Raw genomic sequence first — 17330 nt, forward strand, 5'->3', positions numbered from 1 at the left:
ACTGATGTCTGCGTCAGTGTGCGGGGCCAGCAGCCACCATGTACTGATCAGTGAGTGGGTCTGTAATGGAATGTCTCCCAGCTCTGCAGGACTGGTAAGTACAGCTCTCCCTGTCTCGGTGGGGCTGGGCATTCCCTGGGCGGTTGATTCGGGGGGTCCTTCACCTCCCTCTCTTCTCTCCCTGTCCCTCCCCCCACCTCCTCCCTGGAGGGATGCTGCTGAGCGGTGTGTGTGATGTCTGTGCAGGGGTTCTCGGGGGGGGGGGGGGGGGGGGGTTCGCTGGCTGGGTCCTGTTTTTCATGTCCCTGGAAGGTGTCTGTGAGGCTATGCTGGTGTCCTGTGCAGTGCTGTACTCGCCACCATTGTTTCTCCCTGTCCCTCATGGATCTGGCATTCGGCGGCCATCTTAGGTGTGGGCAAGGGAAAGCATGCTCTCCTTGGCTTTGGCGGCAACAGGCTTCTCCTGTCTGCGTGGAACTAGCAGACCAACTAGTGCAGGGCCTTAATTACATTTGTGACGTGGCCCTGGATACTCTTCCCCTGTTATCCAGGGCTTCAGTGTCAGCAGTGGTACTGAGGCGCTTGATTTGGTTAAAATGTTGGTCTGTCGACCAGGCATCTAAGAAAGCCCTGACGGATCTTCCCTTCCTTGGAGACCGGCTTTTCGGAGTCTCGTTGGATGACATTATTAAAAATGCCACCGGTGGTAAGAGTACACTACTCCCACAGGCCAGGAAGGCTAAAGAGCCATGCCGTAGGCAAGGGACCTCTTTTTCCACTCACAAACTGCTTTTTCGTCCGCCCAGAGCTTCGGCTAAATGTCCCCAAGCCGACAGGACGACCACGGAAGGACATAAACGTCCCTGGAACCGCAAGCCTAACAAGCCTGCAAACAAAAGGGCTACCACATGAAGGTTTGCCCCCACCCATGTCTCGGGTGGGGGGGGGGGGGGTCGCCTTCCGGAGTCTGCAGTCCGGTGGTCCTCTCGACTATCTAACGGGTCTGCGATCTGATTTCCTCAGGCTACAAGATAGTTTCTCTCTTGGCCGCCAAACATTCTTCCCCTCCAGCATACCCGTATCCCTGGCTTGCCCGGAGGCCCTCTTGGGAGCAGTAAGGGACCTGCTGAGTCGCGGGGTGTTTGTACCGGTTCCGTAATCGGAACGTTTCCAGGGATTCTACTCAAATCTGTTTGTAGTTCCCAAGAAGGAAGGGGTACATGCAATCTTGGACCTAGAAGCCCTCAATCACTTTCTGAAAGTGCAGAGGTTCAGAATGGAATCAGTTCGCTCAGTAGTCGCTGCACTCCATCAAGGGGACTCCCTGGCGTCCTTGGACATCCAGGATGCGTACCTGCACATACCCATATGCCTCCGGCATCAAAATTTTCTGCGATTTGCAGTCGGGAAAGCCCACTACCGGTATGTGGCTCTTCCTTTTGGTCTGGGCCCCCCGAGTCTTTACCAAGGTATTGGCTCCAGTTTTGCCGTTGCTACGACAACGTGGGATCGCGATCGTGGGATACCTAGACGATCTCCTCCTGAGGGCTTCTTAGCCACATCGTCCTCCAATTCTGAGGCAGATCACCATGCTGACCCTGCAAGAATTTGGGTGGCTGTGGAACCTAAAGAAGTCGGTGATTGTACCGACCCAGTGTCTGGAGTACCTGGGCTTGCTGCTGGACTCCAGGGAAGGGAGAGTTTTTCTCCCCAGACAAGCTTCAGACTCTCAGATCCGCAGTAAAACTGCTGATGAACCGCAAGTGGTCGTCGCTCCGCTTTTGCATGCGAGTCCTGGGACTCATAGTAGCCTCCTTCGAGGCAGTACCATGTGCCCAGTTCCACACCAGAGTCCTGCAGAAGGAGATTTTGACAAAATGGGACAAATCTCAGTTGTCCCTGGATCGACTGGCTGAGGTCCCTGGTGATTCAGCCCGGAAAGTCATTCCTACCTCTGAAGTGGACAGTGATCACAACGGACGCCAGCCTATCCGGCTGGGGTGGAGTGATGGGGGTTCAGTCGGCTCAGGGCCTCTGGTCGACGGAAGAATCCAAGTTGCCAATCAATCTGCTGGAGCTAAGAGCGATCAAGCTGTGCCTCTCCACATGATCAATGAGACTACAGGGGTGTCTGATCAGGATCCAGTCAGACAACGCCACGGCTGTGGCATACGTCAATCACCAAGGAGAAACAAGAAGCTCAGCCGCTGCACGGGAGGTCGCTCACATACTTCGATGGGCAGAGCGACACATACCGGCCCTGTCGGCCATTTACATCCCGTGAGTGGAGAAATGGCAGGCGGACTATCTGAGTCGCCAGATGCTGGACCCAGGGGAATGGGCGTTGCATCTGGAGGTATTCAGGCTACTGTGCCTGCGGTGGGTCTTCTGGCCTCCCGTCTCAATCGGAAAGTGCAGAGATTTGTGTCCAGGACAAGAGATCCTTGGGCAGACTAACGCTGTTGGTTCCGTGGGATCAGTATCAGATTTACGCCTTTCCTCCACTGAAACTGTTACCATGTCTGCTCTGCAGAGTGGAAGTCGAGGGGATCCCAGTGATTCTGGTCGCCCCAGATTGGCCTCAGTGGACTTGGTACGCTGACCTAATGTGCCTGGTGGCAGACTCCCCATGGCGACTGCCGTTACGAGAGGACCTTCTGTCTCGGTCTGATTCTCCATCCTGCTTTACCGTCGCTGACGTTAACGGCATGGCTATTGAGAGCCAGGTGTTGAGGAACCGGGGTCTGTCGGACTCATGATCCCAACTACGTTGAGGGCATGGAAATCTTCTTCTATATCATCGTACCTGGAAGGCTTACATCTCCATGTGTGAGGAGAAAGGATGGCATCCACGCTCCTTTTCTATATCCAGGATCCTACTGTTTCTTCAGCAAGGAGTAGACTAGAAATTGGTGTTAAGCACCATTAAAGGGCAAATATCAGCCTTGGCTGTCTTTTTCCAGCGACCCATGGCATCTCACTCATTAGTGAGTACCTTTTGTTCAGGGGGTGCGACATGTAGTCCCTCCGGTGCGTCCACCGTTACCGTTACCCCCCGTGGAATATGAACCTGGTGTTATCAGCGCTTCAAAAACCGCCATTTGAAAATATCAGGGAGATTCGCCTGTTGACTCTTTCCCAAAAAGGGGACTTTCTAGTGGCCATCACATCAGCCAGGAGGGTTTCGGAACTGGTGGCTTTGTCATGCAAGTCGCCTTATCTGGTTATCCACAAGGATAAGGTGGTGTTGCGTCCGCAACCGTCTTTTCTGCCGAAAGTGGTCTCGGCCTTTCATATCAATGAGGACATTGTGTTACCATCTCTGTGTCCTAAGCCGAAACACCCTAAGGAAGTGGCCCTTCACGCTCTGGACATGGTTCAGGCTCTAAAGGTGTATTTGTCTGCCACTGCTCCCTTTCGGAAGTCACTCACTGTTTGTTTCGGTGGCTGGTCCACAGAAAGGCTTGGCGGTCTCGTCGGCCGCCATTTCCAGGTGGATCAGAGAGATTGTAGTGCAAGCCTACGCCTTGAAGGGACAGGTGCCCCCCTTTCCGGTCACGGCCCACTCCACAAGGGCAATCGGAACATCTTGGGCCTTCCGATACCAAGGGTCTGTCGCTCAGGTGTGTAAAGCGGTGACCTGGTCGTCTGTCCACACGTTTACCAAGTTCTACGAGGTAGACGTCGGTGCATCGGCTGGTGCATGTTTTGGCCACAAAGTTTTGCAGGCGGCCGTATAGTTGCAATTGAATATGCAATATATTTTCTTTTTTTACTGTTTTTTTTTTATAAAAACGCAGTACCGTTAAGTTAATGCACTGTTGCATTACATTCCGCAGTTTTTGGTGCGGTTGTGGGTGGTCACTCCTGTTGAGGGTACCCTGGTTTTGTGGTGGTTTTCTCCACTCACTGTTGTTTTTTTGTGGGTAAAGTTTCACTAGTGCTCACTTGCCATGGGGGATGAAGTTTTCTATGCTGTTTTCCCACGCCTCGTTTGGCACTGCTTGGGGACGTCCCAATGGCTAAGAGAGGAGCTGTGTCGGTCGGTGAATATAAGAGAAAATATGATTTTTTGTACTCGCCGTAAAATCCTTTTCTCTGTAATTCACTGACCGACACAGCACCTGCCCCTCCTTTTTCTCTTTACGTTATACTGCTTGTTGACGTACTGATGACTGCATGGCAGGCTGGAGAGTTTTTACCCAAGGGACCGCCCCCTGGGCAGAACTGGAAAGTTCTGAGTGTTACATAACAAGCAATGCCTAGTATTCGCCTAGTGGTGGTCATAAAAACCCAAAATCCTATTTTTGAAATTAATGGCAATCTCCTGGGCAGAAAGTAAATTAGTGGGTTGAGGCAGTGGTAGGTGAAGTAGAGTTAGGCTGGGTTCACAGATCCACAGAGAGCCGATCACAATCTCCGGAGCATCTCCGGTGCGAATTGCACAGGAGTCCGGGTGTGTCTTCTGGTCCGTTTTCAGGTCCGAATTCAGCCAAAAATGATCTGACCTGAAATGGTGAACAGGGACTCACCGGACCCCTGCTGTGAGCCGCTTCGTGCTTCATTGTGAACCCAGTCTTAAAGAGAAACTCCACTTTGGTTGAGAAACAAACCTTCCCCTCTGAGTGCTCTATTGCATTTTTTTTAAACAAACTTTGTTGCAGATCCTATCAGTTTGTGTCCATGTGCAGAGTGAATCTGTATGAAATGGATTTTATAATGATCAATCAGCTGGTGCACCTGCAGGGGTCTAATGAGAAATGTGGCAGGGTCTGCATCCCATTAGACGTGATCTCCCTTTGGGAGTATCTAACTAAAAATTACATTTTTGTTAAAACAAAAATAAGAGTGTGAGAGTTGTGGCTGCCAAGAGAGAGTGCCGGTTCATGGAGTTGGGAGTAAGTTGATGGGGGGGGGGGGGGGGGGGGGGCAGGAGGAGGGGTCCAGAAGATCGGAGTAGCAAGAAGGTGAAGGAGGTGAGAGTGGGATTTATGACCGCAAATACCTATGGATGTTGTGACATTGTGTGGACCCAGAAAGCTCAGGAGGATTCTAGAGAGTGAGAAAGTGAGAGTGATCTGTATTGGCTGCAAGTTAGAGAGGCAAAATAAGAGTTTGGGGGCAAGAGGGCATTATTGCAAGAGGAAAGGTTAATGATCATATTGGAGAGTGAAAGTTAGCCCTGGTTCATACTATGAACTGCATGTGAATCACAGGAACCACATCGCATTCCTGAACAATTCACATGCAATTCAGTGCGCTGTGATTTGAGCCCATTCATTTAGAATGGGCTAAAACCACACCAAAGTCACACATTCACCAACATTGCAACTGGATCTGCTGGCACTGTGTTATGTCGTTAAGATTGCACTGACACCTGCTGCAGATCACAAGGACAGTGCGATTTGAATGCGGTATTCAAAATGTGAACCTGAGCCTACATGAAATGAGTGCACTCCAGGCTGTTTGGAGTGGAGCACTAATGTTTGTACTTTGCTTTATTGTGTTGTCTTAGTTGAAGTGCTGTGTTGAGCATCATACACTTAACGCAGGCAATAGTACAGTACAGTACTTTGCACAAAAATGGCCGTGTCTGCCCCTCGCAATGCCTTCCCCATTGTTGTACTGTATTTATACTTGGGTGTATCTCTTTATGGTGTCCATTTATGAAATGGTGAACAGCGGTGATCCCCAGGATCGCGGCTGATCAGTCAATAAACAGTTTATGAAACGGAGATAATCGGGGGAGAACGTTTTTGAACATGTTGTCCCGCCGATGATCTCCGCACACAAGGAATCCTCATTGATTGACACAGTAATGGCCAGTTTATGAAGCTGCCATCTCAGCTCTTCACTGGCGATCTGTGTCAGAATTCACCCTCCCCGATTCACCAGCTCAGAGGTGGAGAATCCCGGGGGATCTGGGGGGGAATGAGGAAGATTTTTAACTCCCTTCTACCTCGTTCATATATATTCATATATATGAATAGATTTCACTGCTTCATAAATGGACACTTATGTATCTATTTAACTTTCCTATTGTTGTTAGACAAGACAATCATCTAGCTTAAATGCATTGCCTATGGAAGACTAAAAAGTTGATACTAAAAATATTAAAGTACAAATTTTGTAAAATGTATAACCACCCCCAGTCCCCCTTTTCAAGAGATCAAAAGCTTAATACCTCCCCTCCTCCAAAATGCTTGCTCTTTTTTCCTTGTAATGACAACAGTCTCTCGCATTGTCTTGGCTTCTCTGTGCCTGTGCACTAATGTCCCATAGATATAAATGGAATGTTGCTCTTGCAGTATGTCTTTATCCTTGTTTTAATGACCAGGATAGAATGTAATTCATACATTTGATCCCTGTGCACAGCACACAGCAAGGGTTCTAGAAAAGGGTAGTAAAAGCTAAAGTGCCATTACTTAAGAGCTGCTTAGTCCTGGAAGAACGCCTGCTCTCTTGCCACCAAAAAAATAAGGGGGGGGGGGTCCCTCTGTGGCATCATCGGACCTGCTTGAACAATGCAGGAAAAAGAGGAATAAAAGGTCCTCCTCAAGATACTGTGGAAGATTAGGTGGGTGGTGGGATTTGTAACCTTACTGGTTGGAGTTCTGCAACAACAAAACGGTACCAAAACACTACTATAGAACCCATCCATAAAACCGCTTGTATGATCTTCTAATATTCTTTTGCTTCTAGTAGTAGAACTATAACGGTGTAGCTGTTATCTGTATTTGAATGTGTCTGTGCTGTTCTCACAGGCTTCCAATGTCTTTCCAGGTGTTATCTTTCACACATCCCATTTCATTTCACTCAGCTGAAACCTTTGAATCCCTTCTGGCTTGTCTGAAAATGGATGATGAAAAGGTGGCTGAGGCAGCTCTGCAAATCTTTAAGAACACCGGAAACAAAATTGAAGATGACTTTCCTCACATTCGATCGTATGTTTTTTTATTTTATTTGAGAGCTTTTGTGTATATTATTTGCTGTAGATTTATATGGTTAAGGAAGTCGCAAGGTTGCAGGTGGATTGCTTGAAAGGCAAATGTCACTCTGTTGGAGATGTAGACAGTCATTTTAGTTTATAAAATATGATAAAATCACCAGAGGAACACAATTATCACGTTTCTTCTGTTCTCAGTGTAACGGGTTAGGGGCTAATAGTCAAGTTGTGCTTTGATGTTGGAAGCATGCGGACCCTAGAAACTGTTCACTGAATTTCATTTTTTCTTTGAATGCAATGATGTTAAAGGAGAAGTATGGCCAGAGCTTTTTTGGCAAAAATTATCCTTTGGATCACAGGAGTGCAATTTGTTTTGCACTCCCGTGACCCATTGCTGGTCCAGGATCAGAATCTGCCCAGAAGCCACGACCAGCACCTGGCTCAGCCTCTCAGCGATCCACCAGCCAGCCCCTCCTGTCCCCTACACAACCCAGCGTGGGAGGGGAGAGCAGAAGGCTTCTGACTGACAGTTGCTGCTTTCTGCTCAGAGGAGAGGGGAAAACAGTGTTTGATCGCTCGGTTCTCACTGCAGAGACTGCATGGGACAGATGCAGTGTCAGATCAATGCTGTATCCACCCAGGTGAGAATAATAATTTGGGTTTATTTTTACAATCCCAAAATTCTATTTTAAGTAAGGTGACTAATGTGGCACCATAGTGAAGCTTCACTCATTTGACCTAGTGATCCTTCCAGTTACACACTCCTCTCTTCTCTATTAAATTGGGGAAGGGATTCGGTAGTCCTTAGAGATTGCTGGGAACAGTATAACTGATCAGTCTCTGCACAGGTAGAGAACACAGGAAATTGTCAACGGACAAGTATTCTTAAAATATCAAAAGGGGTGGCGTGGTCTCGGCATGGAAGAGTGGGGACGCAAGCCATCTGAGCTCCTGGTCCGTGACCCCTTGGCAGCCTGCTAGCACAGCCATACCGCGCATTTCAGCGTCCCCAGCAGTCACGGACAGCGGCAAGACACAGCCCGCCAGGCGGACGACATTGCAGGAGGGATGGACAGGTATTTAATCCCGCTCCAGCCCCCGGCCTTCACACCAGACCCAGCCAAGATGGCGCCTGCTGCATCGGGCGCCTCCAGACCAGCTGCACCTGAGAGAGGAGGGAGGGGAACAGAGCGGGGCCACGATCTGCCCCCATTCTCGCCGCCTAGCGACCTCTCTCCCGGCCTCCCCCGCACGCTTTCCCTAGCCTCCTTGGGCAGCCCGAAGCACAGTGGGCTGCCGCCCTGGTTCCAGCAGGGCTCAGAAGCATCCCAAGGGCCCTCTCAGAGCAGGCTGCTTTCCCCTGAACTGCCTGGCCAAACTGCACATACCTCTGAGACACAGAGGGAGGTACAGCTGTCCCATTCTATTGCACCTTCTGTGGGCCCTTTTACAAAATCTGCCTACCAAGGATGATCTGAGCCACATGGTGACCAGACTTGAAACAGCAGTGAGATAGCGGGGGTTAAGCAGGAGGTGTCAGCTACAACCACAAAGGTACTTTCCCTGGATACGGAGGTGACAGCCCTGAGTAAAGATATCTTGGATATGCGGGACACCCTCACAGACAGGGTCGCACAGCTGCAACTACTCTTAGATGACCTTGAAAATCGCAACCGCCGACGCAATATTAGAATCAGGGATCTGCCTGAAGCGACAGGACAGGCAGATCTTAAGGCTACGGTCACAGCCATCTTTAACTGCTTAGACCGCCCTGCAGAAACCCCGATTACCATCGACAGGGTCCACAAACACTGGGCCCAAGAGGCCCCGCAGAGGGTAGACCGCGTGACGTCCTTTGCTGTTTGCACAGCTACTCGGTGAAGGAAGACATTCTGCAATCAGCATGGCACAAAGGTAGTCTGGACTTTGACGGAGCCCAAATCACATTGCTACCTGATGTTTCTCGGAGGACCCTCCAGATGCGATGCTGCATGCGGCCCCTCCTGGAGAAGCTCAACGAACAGCGGATCCCCTATAAGTGGGGGCACCCATTCCATCTTATCGTCCGCAAAGGAGGTCGGTCCCACGCCCTGCGTCACCCTTCGGAAGTCCCGGCTTTCCTGGAAACGTTGGGGCTGCCACCGGTTTCTATTCCTGATTGGCTGGCATTTGTTCTTCCTCAAAACACTATGGCCACAGCGAACAACCCACGGGCTAGACCCCAGAGATCACGGCAGAATCGCCGGTCCCAGCAACGGAGATCGCAAGCACCTCAGGACCATGAACCCTGAGTAAGTAATGCTACGCCTTACATCTTGCAACCTGGTGACACTTGTTTATAGTTAGACACTGTTTGAGAGGGCCAGCCGGTCTCACTCCGAACTCGGGGACCATTGCCGGCTGGGGGGGGGGGCTGGGCTTGACAGTTCTGTTTGGTTACTTCTCCGGTTGGGGCATAGGACTGGAGGGTTCTGAAATGTCCCTGAAAATCAGAAACTGCCTCCATGCCCCGCGGGGCGCATGCAAGACACCAAGGACCCTCCTGGCACTGTTGTTGTGTATGGTGCGGGGGAGGAAACGCGGCGGGAGGGGGGTGTTTGGGTGGTCCAAATGTTTATGCACTCTGGGTTGAAAGGACTGTTTTGGTTACATGTATTTGTATTGTTTGTTATGTTGCTGAATGTTCTCCATGGTATGCAGCGCCATGGTCTTTTATGTTTCTATTGCTGTTGAGATACTGACTAACTATTTGCAGGCCCTACGGGGGCTGCACGAGATTGCAGGCTGTTGAGGTGGTACTGCACCAATGGGATCCAACCTCTGAAGTGCCCTACCTCCTCCCCCAATAGGCTCTGACTGCCTTGATTGGCAGTTACTCTCCGTTTGGAGACTTAGTACTCCCCCGGCCTCCCTACATCCCCCGTCCCCGCTATCCCCCTTTTCTCTCTTTGACTACTCTTAGTCCTTCCCTACCCTTGCTTCTTGACTTACCTCCTTTCCACTCCCCTTTCCTTTTTCTATTTTTATTTTATTTATTTTTTCTCTCTCTTCTTCTCTTTGACTCCGGTGGGGACCGCAGTCGCCATGGCCTTGAAGTTGGTTTCCTGGAACGTTAAGGGACTGAATATTCCTGAAAAAAGGTCTAGCTGCCTGGCGGAGTTATGGCGGAAGAGGTCTCAGGTGGTTTTCTTCCAGGAGACCCACTTCCAGTCAGACCAGATCCCAAAACTTTACAGCAAACACTTCCCCCTGGCATACCATAGTACTTCATCTACCTCTAAATCGAAGGGCACGTGTATCCTCCTTGCTAAAACCGTTCCGTGGCGGCTAATAGACCTCCAGACTGATAGTGAAGGGAGGTACCTCTTTGTTAAAGGTACACTCCACTCGAAAACTTTTACCCTCGCGAACCTATACATGCCGAATGTAGATCAGCTCCTGGCCCTGGATGCTTGCCTGGATGCCCTGGCCTCTTTCACAGAAGGAGCCTTGATTGTGGGTGGGGACTTTAACCTCACCATTGATCCCCACAATGATTCATCGACGGGGGCCTCCGCCCTGTCTGCGAGAACATGCACTCAAATTAGAGAGCTGCTTCACTCCCACCGCTTGATAGACATTTGGCACACCCTCTATCCACACGAGAGGGATTACACGTTCTTCTCCGCAGTCCATGGGTCGTACTCAAGAACAGACATGTTTCTGGTCGCCCACGGTACGATACCTCTAGTCTCTGATGCTCGGATAGGTCATATAGCCTTGTCGGATCATGCCCCGATTTCCATGGTGCTGAATCTGCTACCTGAGCCGCAGGGTTCGACCTATTGGAGGCTCAATGAGTCCCTCCTGAAGGATCCGGAGATACACGCGGATATAACCCGGGAAGTAGAGCGCTTCTTTGAGCCCTCACAGTATGGGCTGCCCACAAATGCTACGTAAGGAGTATTTTTATTAAACACGGACATAGACTCAAAGCAGCCAGGTCAAAGGCCCTCTTGGAGCTTATCTCCAAGTTACATGTGTGCGAGCAATGACGCAAGTCCCATCCCAACAGCGCCCCAGAAGAGGCAGAGGTAGGGGAACTTAGAGAAAAAATTTGGGAATACTCCCTCTTTCAAGCTAAAACCAAACTCTTGTGGACTCGTAGAGTGTATTATGAATTCGGAGACAAGTGCAGTAGGTCTCTAGCAAATGCTCTACGGGCACAGCGTAATGCGTCTTTTATCCCGGCCATCTCTTCCGCTTCAGGATCCAAAATCCATGATTCAAAGGGTATCGCGGAGAACTTCCATTCCTTCTATGAGGACCTGTACAATCTGCACCCTCAGCCATCGGGAGACCGCCCCCAAGCCCACTCTGAAGCCATTGAATCTTACCTTGCGTCAGCGAGCCTACCCTCCCTTACGGAGGAAGAAGTGGAGACACTTTCACATCCGATCTCCCTTGACGAATTCTCGGCTGCCTTGGCAGGCTCACTCAAGGGCAAGGCACCTGGCCCGGACGGGTTTACCGTCCCATACTATAAAGCATTCCAATCCCTGCTAGCCACGCCATTTATCGCTGCCTTCAATGCCATACTGGAAGGCCATAATGTCCAGCCAGAACTTCTTCAGGCCAGTATTTCGGTCATACCTAAACCGGAGAAGGACACTGCTCTGCTCGAGTTACGGGCCCATCTCATTACTGAATTGCGACCTCAAGCTGTTTACTAAAATACTGGCGGAGAGGCTTGCACCTGTTCTTCAGCGACTGGTACCCCTAGATCAAGTGGGCTTCATCCGCGGTAGTGAAGCCAGAGACAGCACAACGAGGACTATTGATGTAATAGCCAGCGCCAAGCGCCTTAAAGTCCCGATTATGTTTTTATCTGTGGATGCCAAAAAGGCGTTTGACAGGGTGAGCTGGCCTTTTCTCCTGGCCTGAGACACCTAGGTCTGCCGCCCCCTATGATTTCCTGGATAGCGGCCCTCTACTCGTCCCCTTCAGCAGTAGTTGGAGTTAACGGAGCCACCTCAGCTCGCTTTACAATTAGTAACGGTACAAGGCAGGGGTGCCCGCTGTCTCCCCTTCTATTCATTCTTTCCCTTGAGCCCCTCCTTCAACACATTAGACTTGACGCCAATATCAAGGGGCTAGAAATGTTGTCATACCACCACAAGGTTGCTGCCTTTGCAGGCGACCTGTTGTTTTATATTTCCGAACCTCACACCTCTCTACCGGTACTCTTATCGGAAATAAGACGCTACGGAAAGCTTTCAGATTTCAAGATTAATTTACAGAAATCGGAGGCACTTAACGTCTCCTTATCCTCCAACACCCAGGCCCATACAAGCAAAAATTTCCCCTTCCGTTGGGCGACCCAAGCTATCCAATATTTGGGCGCCAAGATCCCCCCGGACCCAAACCTTATTTTTCGGCTGAATTTTCAACCCCATTTTAAAGACGTTCACCGCGGACCTGGAAAGGTGGTCAAATTTGGCAACCTCCTGGTTTGGTAGGTGTAATGTACTCAAAATGAACGTAATGCCAAGGTTATTATACCTTTTGCAAGTCCTACCTATAAAGATCCCCCAATCTTTTTTTAGAGCGCTGCGCTCCATGTTTATTAAGTACGTGTGGCGGAATAGACCGCAGAGACTTAGCCGAACATTGCTCCAACGATCGAAGCACAGGGGGGGGTAGGGCTCCCGGACCCTGCATTACACTATACGGCGGTTCACATGAGTAGGACAGTAGACTGGTGCAGACACGTGGCGGATAAACTCTGGGTCCGTCTGGAGCGTGAATCGATCTCGTTCCCTATTGAAGGATTGCCTTGGAGTGGGACTAGCCTGACCGAGATGGCTCGGGTACATCCCCTTATTGAGCCCACGCTATGGGAACTGGATAGGTATTTCAAACTGGCAGGAGTGCCTGGATTTCCCTCACCCTTGACCCCCATAGTGGGACACCCTCACTTTGTGGCAGGCACATCCGACAAATCCTTCCGACTCCAACAGGACAGGGACCTAGCTCGGGCCTCCCGCTTTTTGGGAACAGGGGACTGGAGAGATCCCTCGGTTTTATATGGGACGCTAGGGAACACCGCGTTAGGCAGGTGGAAACTAGCCTGACTTTCCCACTTCCTCAAATTATTATCACACAGTGACCGCTTCCGCAGATCTTTAACCCCGTTCGAGGAGATGTGCATGGGAGAGGGACCGATCCGCGGATCACTATCACAATCGTATGGCATCCTCTTGGAGCACTCCTCACAGGGGGACCCACCTTTCATTAGAAATTGGGAGAGAGGCCTCAGTGTTAAATTTTCGACAGACCAAAAGAACCGTGCACTCCTTTTTGCCTACAAGTCTTGTGTAGCAAGTATCAAGAAATCACTTACAAAATTTTGACCCGCTGGTACAGGACCCCCACGGTCCTAGCTGCCATATTTCCGGGACACAACCCCATGTGCTGGCGGTGTGGTACGCAAGCAGGTACGTTGATTCATATCTTTTGGGAATGCCCGCAGTTAACCCAGTTTTGGAGACAAGTCCTTAAGAACACTCATGACCTCACCATGGTAGACCTTCGGGATAACCCAGCTGCGATTTTCCAAAATCTAACTCCTATGTCTGGTAAACGATACCGTAAATCTCTATTGAAACACCTTTTGAATGCAGCCAGGGCATGCATACCTAGTATGTGGAAGCAACAGTCCTCACCAGCAGTAACACAATGGTTCGCGAGGATCAGTGACATCTATCGTATGGAACAGCTGACGGCGACCGTGGGGGATAGGGAGGAGGAACACGATGCCCGTTGGATGCCGTGGAACCTTTTCAGGTTTTCTGATGAATATAAGACTTATCTGTGAGTCCCATGGTGGGAAGTGAAGGGAGGGCCCGGCTCACTGGAACCACTGGAGTCTTCCCCCCCTTATCTCACCCCGTTCAGACCGCGCTGGTCCACATTCCCCCCCCCCCCCCTCCCTCCCCCACTATCTTTTCTCTTCTTGCTCTGCTCTTCCCCGCTCCTAACCCCCCCACTCTCCTCTACTCTCCCCTTTCCCCTCAAATTAGAAAAAACCTAGTGATTGTCAGGACTTTGTCACAATATTTCCTCATCTTCCTTACCGAGGAATGGCAACTCTTAGGATGGTATGGCCCAGGCTTCGCCCCATTAGCGGCAAGGTACAGCACAGAAGGGGATCTTTCTGGGACGGCCTGAAAGGGAGAGGTCCAGACGCTTGTATAACGCTGGGCAGACAGCTGGGTGGGAGAGCTAGAGTCGTAGATGTAGGGTACTCAGTTGATAAAGCTATTACATAATACTTTACTAGGTGACCTGTTTACTGTAATATGTGTATTGATCGGTACCAAGGATAGAAGAGTAACATGTTTTGATCAGTATATTTCTGTATTACCTGCAATCCATAAATAAAGAATTAAAAAAAATATATATCAAAAGGTATTTATTGAACAGATGTATAACAAAAACACTTTTAATGGTACCAGTAGTGTTCTTGATAATGGTATCAAGGGTAGATCTGAGGAGACGTGGTCCCTCGGAGGCCATGTGGTTCAGGTGTGAAAACGGTGTTTTAAAAATGGCTTAGCACTGCTTATTAGTTCACTCTTTAAAGAGGAGGGCCAGATTAAAAAAAAAAAAAAATTTTTTTTAAAAGTCAGCAGCTGCAAACACTGTAGCTTCTGACTTTTAATAAGCAGACTTACCTGTCCAGTGTGCCCGCGATGCCGGCCGCCCAAGTCTGACCCATCCCTCGGCTCTCGGGGTCCCGGCGCCGCCATTTTAACTAAGGGAAACAGGCAGTGGAGCCTTGCGGCTTCACTGCCCGTTTCCTACTACACATGCGCGAGTCACGCAGCGCTTTGTGAGGATCGAGAGGTCTTATTTCTTAGGGAGGATCGAGAGGTCTTATTTTTGTCAAAGTCCAAAAGGGGGCAAATAAGAGAAGTTTATTGGGGTGTGTATATACCCTTTAGTACAGCAGTATGCATTGAAAAGCTGTTTTACGTTGATGTTGGTGTATTGGAGAGTGGGTTGCAACCACTGACAGCATATGTATACTGTGCGTGGGTATCAGAAGTAACTTTCTTTCTCATACATTAAAGGACGTAGTAAGAATCTACGTGTTTCGCAGTGACCCGCTTCTTCAGGGGAATAGTTATTCTAAAAAGAAACATATACATAAGTGATCTCCAAATAATTAGACATAGTAATATGATAAAGCTGTGGGATGTGGCGCAAACCACCAGGTAACTGCCACAATGGTGGGTAACTCCACAACCAAAGTGAAAAACACTACAAATAGTGAATACATTCATTAATGATCAACTGGTGAGTCCACCAGGAGGACTATCCCATGGACAGAAATAGCTACATTACTAACTGAGGCCTTTTCTCGTACCCTGAGCCTTAAGTTGCCTTACCAATGTGATTGAAACATATTTGATTCTAGACACCATAGTCAGGACCATCCATGCTGCAGCAGGTGCCACCAGCTCACACTCAACTAAAGGCTCCAGGGCTGCTTGCAGGGTGCCTACTGATGGCACGAATGTCTACAACCTGCAGTCCTGTTGCCCTTTGCTCTTAGACTCTCCTTTAGCTGTAAGTGTGGTCGCTTTCTCTGCCCTTTCAGCTGAGGTTTCCACTACAGTCATGCAACTTTATGGCCCAAACCACACAGATTTTTTTGGCAGAGGCCACAAGTGTGCTCCCACACCCCCAGTTGCAGGTTTGGATCTGATCTCCCTGTGGCCTTAGCGATTTCTGATTGTATACTGAAGGAGTTGCCGTTTTCTGCCATTGCTTTCAAATTTAAATGAAAGCATTTTTCGTCTTAGTGCGATGTGCTCCACTTTGAAATGAAAAGATCAGTTTATTGCTTCTACCAGTGATGTTTCCATATTGCGGTCATTTAAGTGTCAAAGACCATTCTATTGCACCTGCTATTGCAACTCTTTCTCGAAAGAGATTAAAAAGATGCTAACAAGCTCTTTGTGTCTCTCCAAATGCTTATTGGCCTGCCTTAAAGCAACTAACATTCTTGTAAAGGATGCACTGTCTTTAAAGTGGAGGGCCACCCTGAAAAATAAAAATAAATTAAAATTTAGAAAAAAATCAGAAAAAAAAATGATTTTTTTTTTTAACTTACCAGAAATGCCTGTTGCTAGGCACATTGTCCTAATCTGCCTCTTCCTCCTCCGCGGTGATCTTCGGTCTTCTCTCCTCCATGCGGCGTCTTCTGGGTAATGGGGCGCTGTGTGTTCTGGGAACTGTGTGTCCCAGAACACAGCGCGCCCCATTCACAAAGCGCTGCGTGACTCGCGCATGCGCAGTAGGAAACGGGCAGTGAAGCCGCAAGGCTCCACTGCCTGTTTCCCTTAGTTAAAATGGTGGTGCCGGGACCCTGAGAGCCGACGGATGGGTCAGCCTCGGCGGCCGACATCGTGGGCGCCCTGGACAGGCAAGTCTGCTTATTAAAAGTCAGCAGCTACAGTGTTTGCAGCTGCTGACTTTAAAAAAAAAAAAATTTTCTTTAAAACTGGCCCTCCTCTTTAAAGACTCAACTAATAAGCAGTGCTAAGCCATTTTTAAAACACTGTTTCACACCTGGACCACATGGCCTCCGAGGGACCACATCTCCTCGGATCTTCCCTTGATACCATTATCAAAAACACTACTGGTGGCAAGGGCACACATCTTCCTCAGCAAAGGAGGCCTAAAGGTCAAATTGCAAAGTCTTCTTCCTCATTGTCTTTTAAGAAATACCCGTTCAGTTCTCCATTCTCTTGCTCAATCCCCAATCAACATCCTAGAGCTTCGAGCAATTTGCAATATTTGACCTTCCTGCTGGAGGTTTATCCAATCCAGATTTTATCTGACATTAGAACGGTGGCATATATCAGACATGAGGGAGGATCGAGAGGTCTTATTTCTGCAGGAAAGGTAAATCACACCCTGTCCTGGGCAGAACTTCACAATCCAGGCTTTCCTGCCGATTGGCAAGCAGACTTTCTCATTCAATAATATCTGGACCCAGGGGTATGGTTCCTATACCCAGAGGTATTCCCACACCCGTGTTAAAGATGGGGACACCAGATGTGTACCTCCAGAATCAATAAAAAACGTAATAGGTTTGTCTCCAGATACAGGGATCTGTTGGCAAAGACAATGGGTGCTCTGGTTGTCCCATATGGACACTGTGATCTATGCCTTTCTGCACCTGAAACTTCTTCCTAGTCTGTTTCACAAGATTAAGGCATAGGGCATTCTGGTGATCCTTACTTCTCTGGACTGGCCTAGGTAGATGTGGTACACCCATCTAATGTGGCTCCTGGCAGATGCTCCATGGGCTGTACCAGATGATCCGAATCCT

The 17330-nt window shown here is 49.3% G+C and overlaps 1 protein-coding gene across 1 annotated transcript in view; it reads left to right on the forward strand.

Moving 5' to 3' along the window:
* PDS5B (PDS5 cohesin associated factor B) overlaps positions 1 to 17330 on the forward strand; it is a 177030-nt gene that overhangs the window by 109263 nt on the left and 50437 nt on the right. Inside the window, exon 19 of the mRNA XM_077484113.1 lies at positions 6784 to 6944. Within this exon, the coding sequence (XP_077340239.1) occupies positions 6784 to 6944 (161 nt within the window). The remainder of the gene's footprint in view (positions 1 to 6783; positions 6945 to 17330) is intronic.

Source organism: Lithobates pipiens, unplaced genomic scaffold (assembly GCF_037356315.1).
Source record: "Lithobates pipiens isolate NorthernLeopardFrog02 unplaced genomic scaffold, aLitPip1_a1.2 Scaffold_16, whole genome shotgun sequence".
Classification (NCBI taxonomy): domain Eukaryota; kingdom Metazoa; phylum Chordata; class Amphibia; order Anura; family Ranidae; genus Lithobates; species Lithobates pipiens.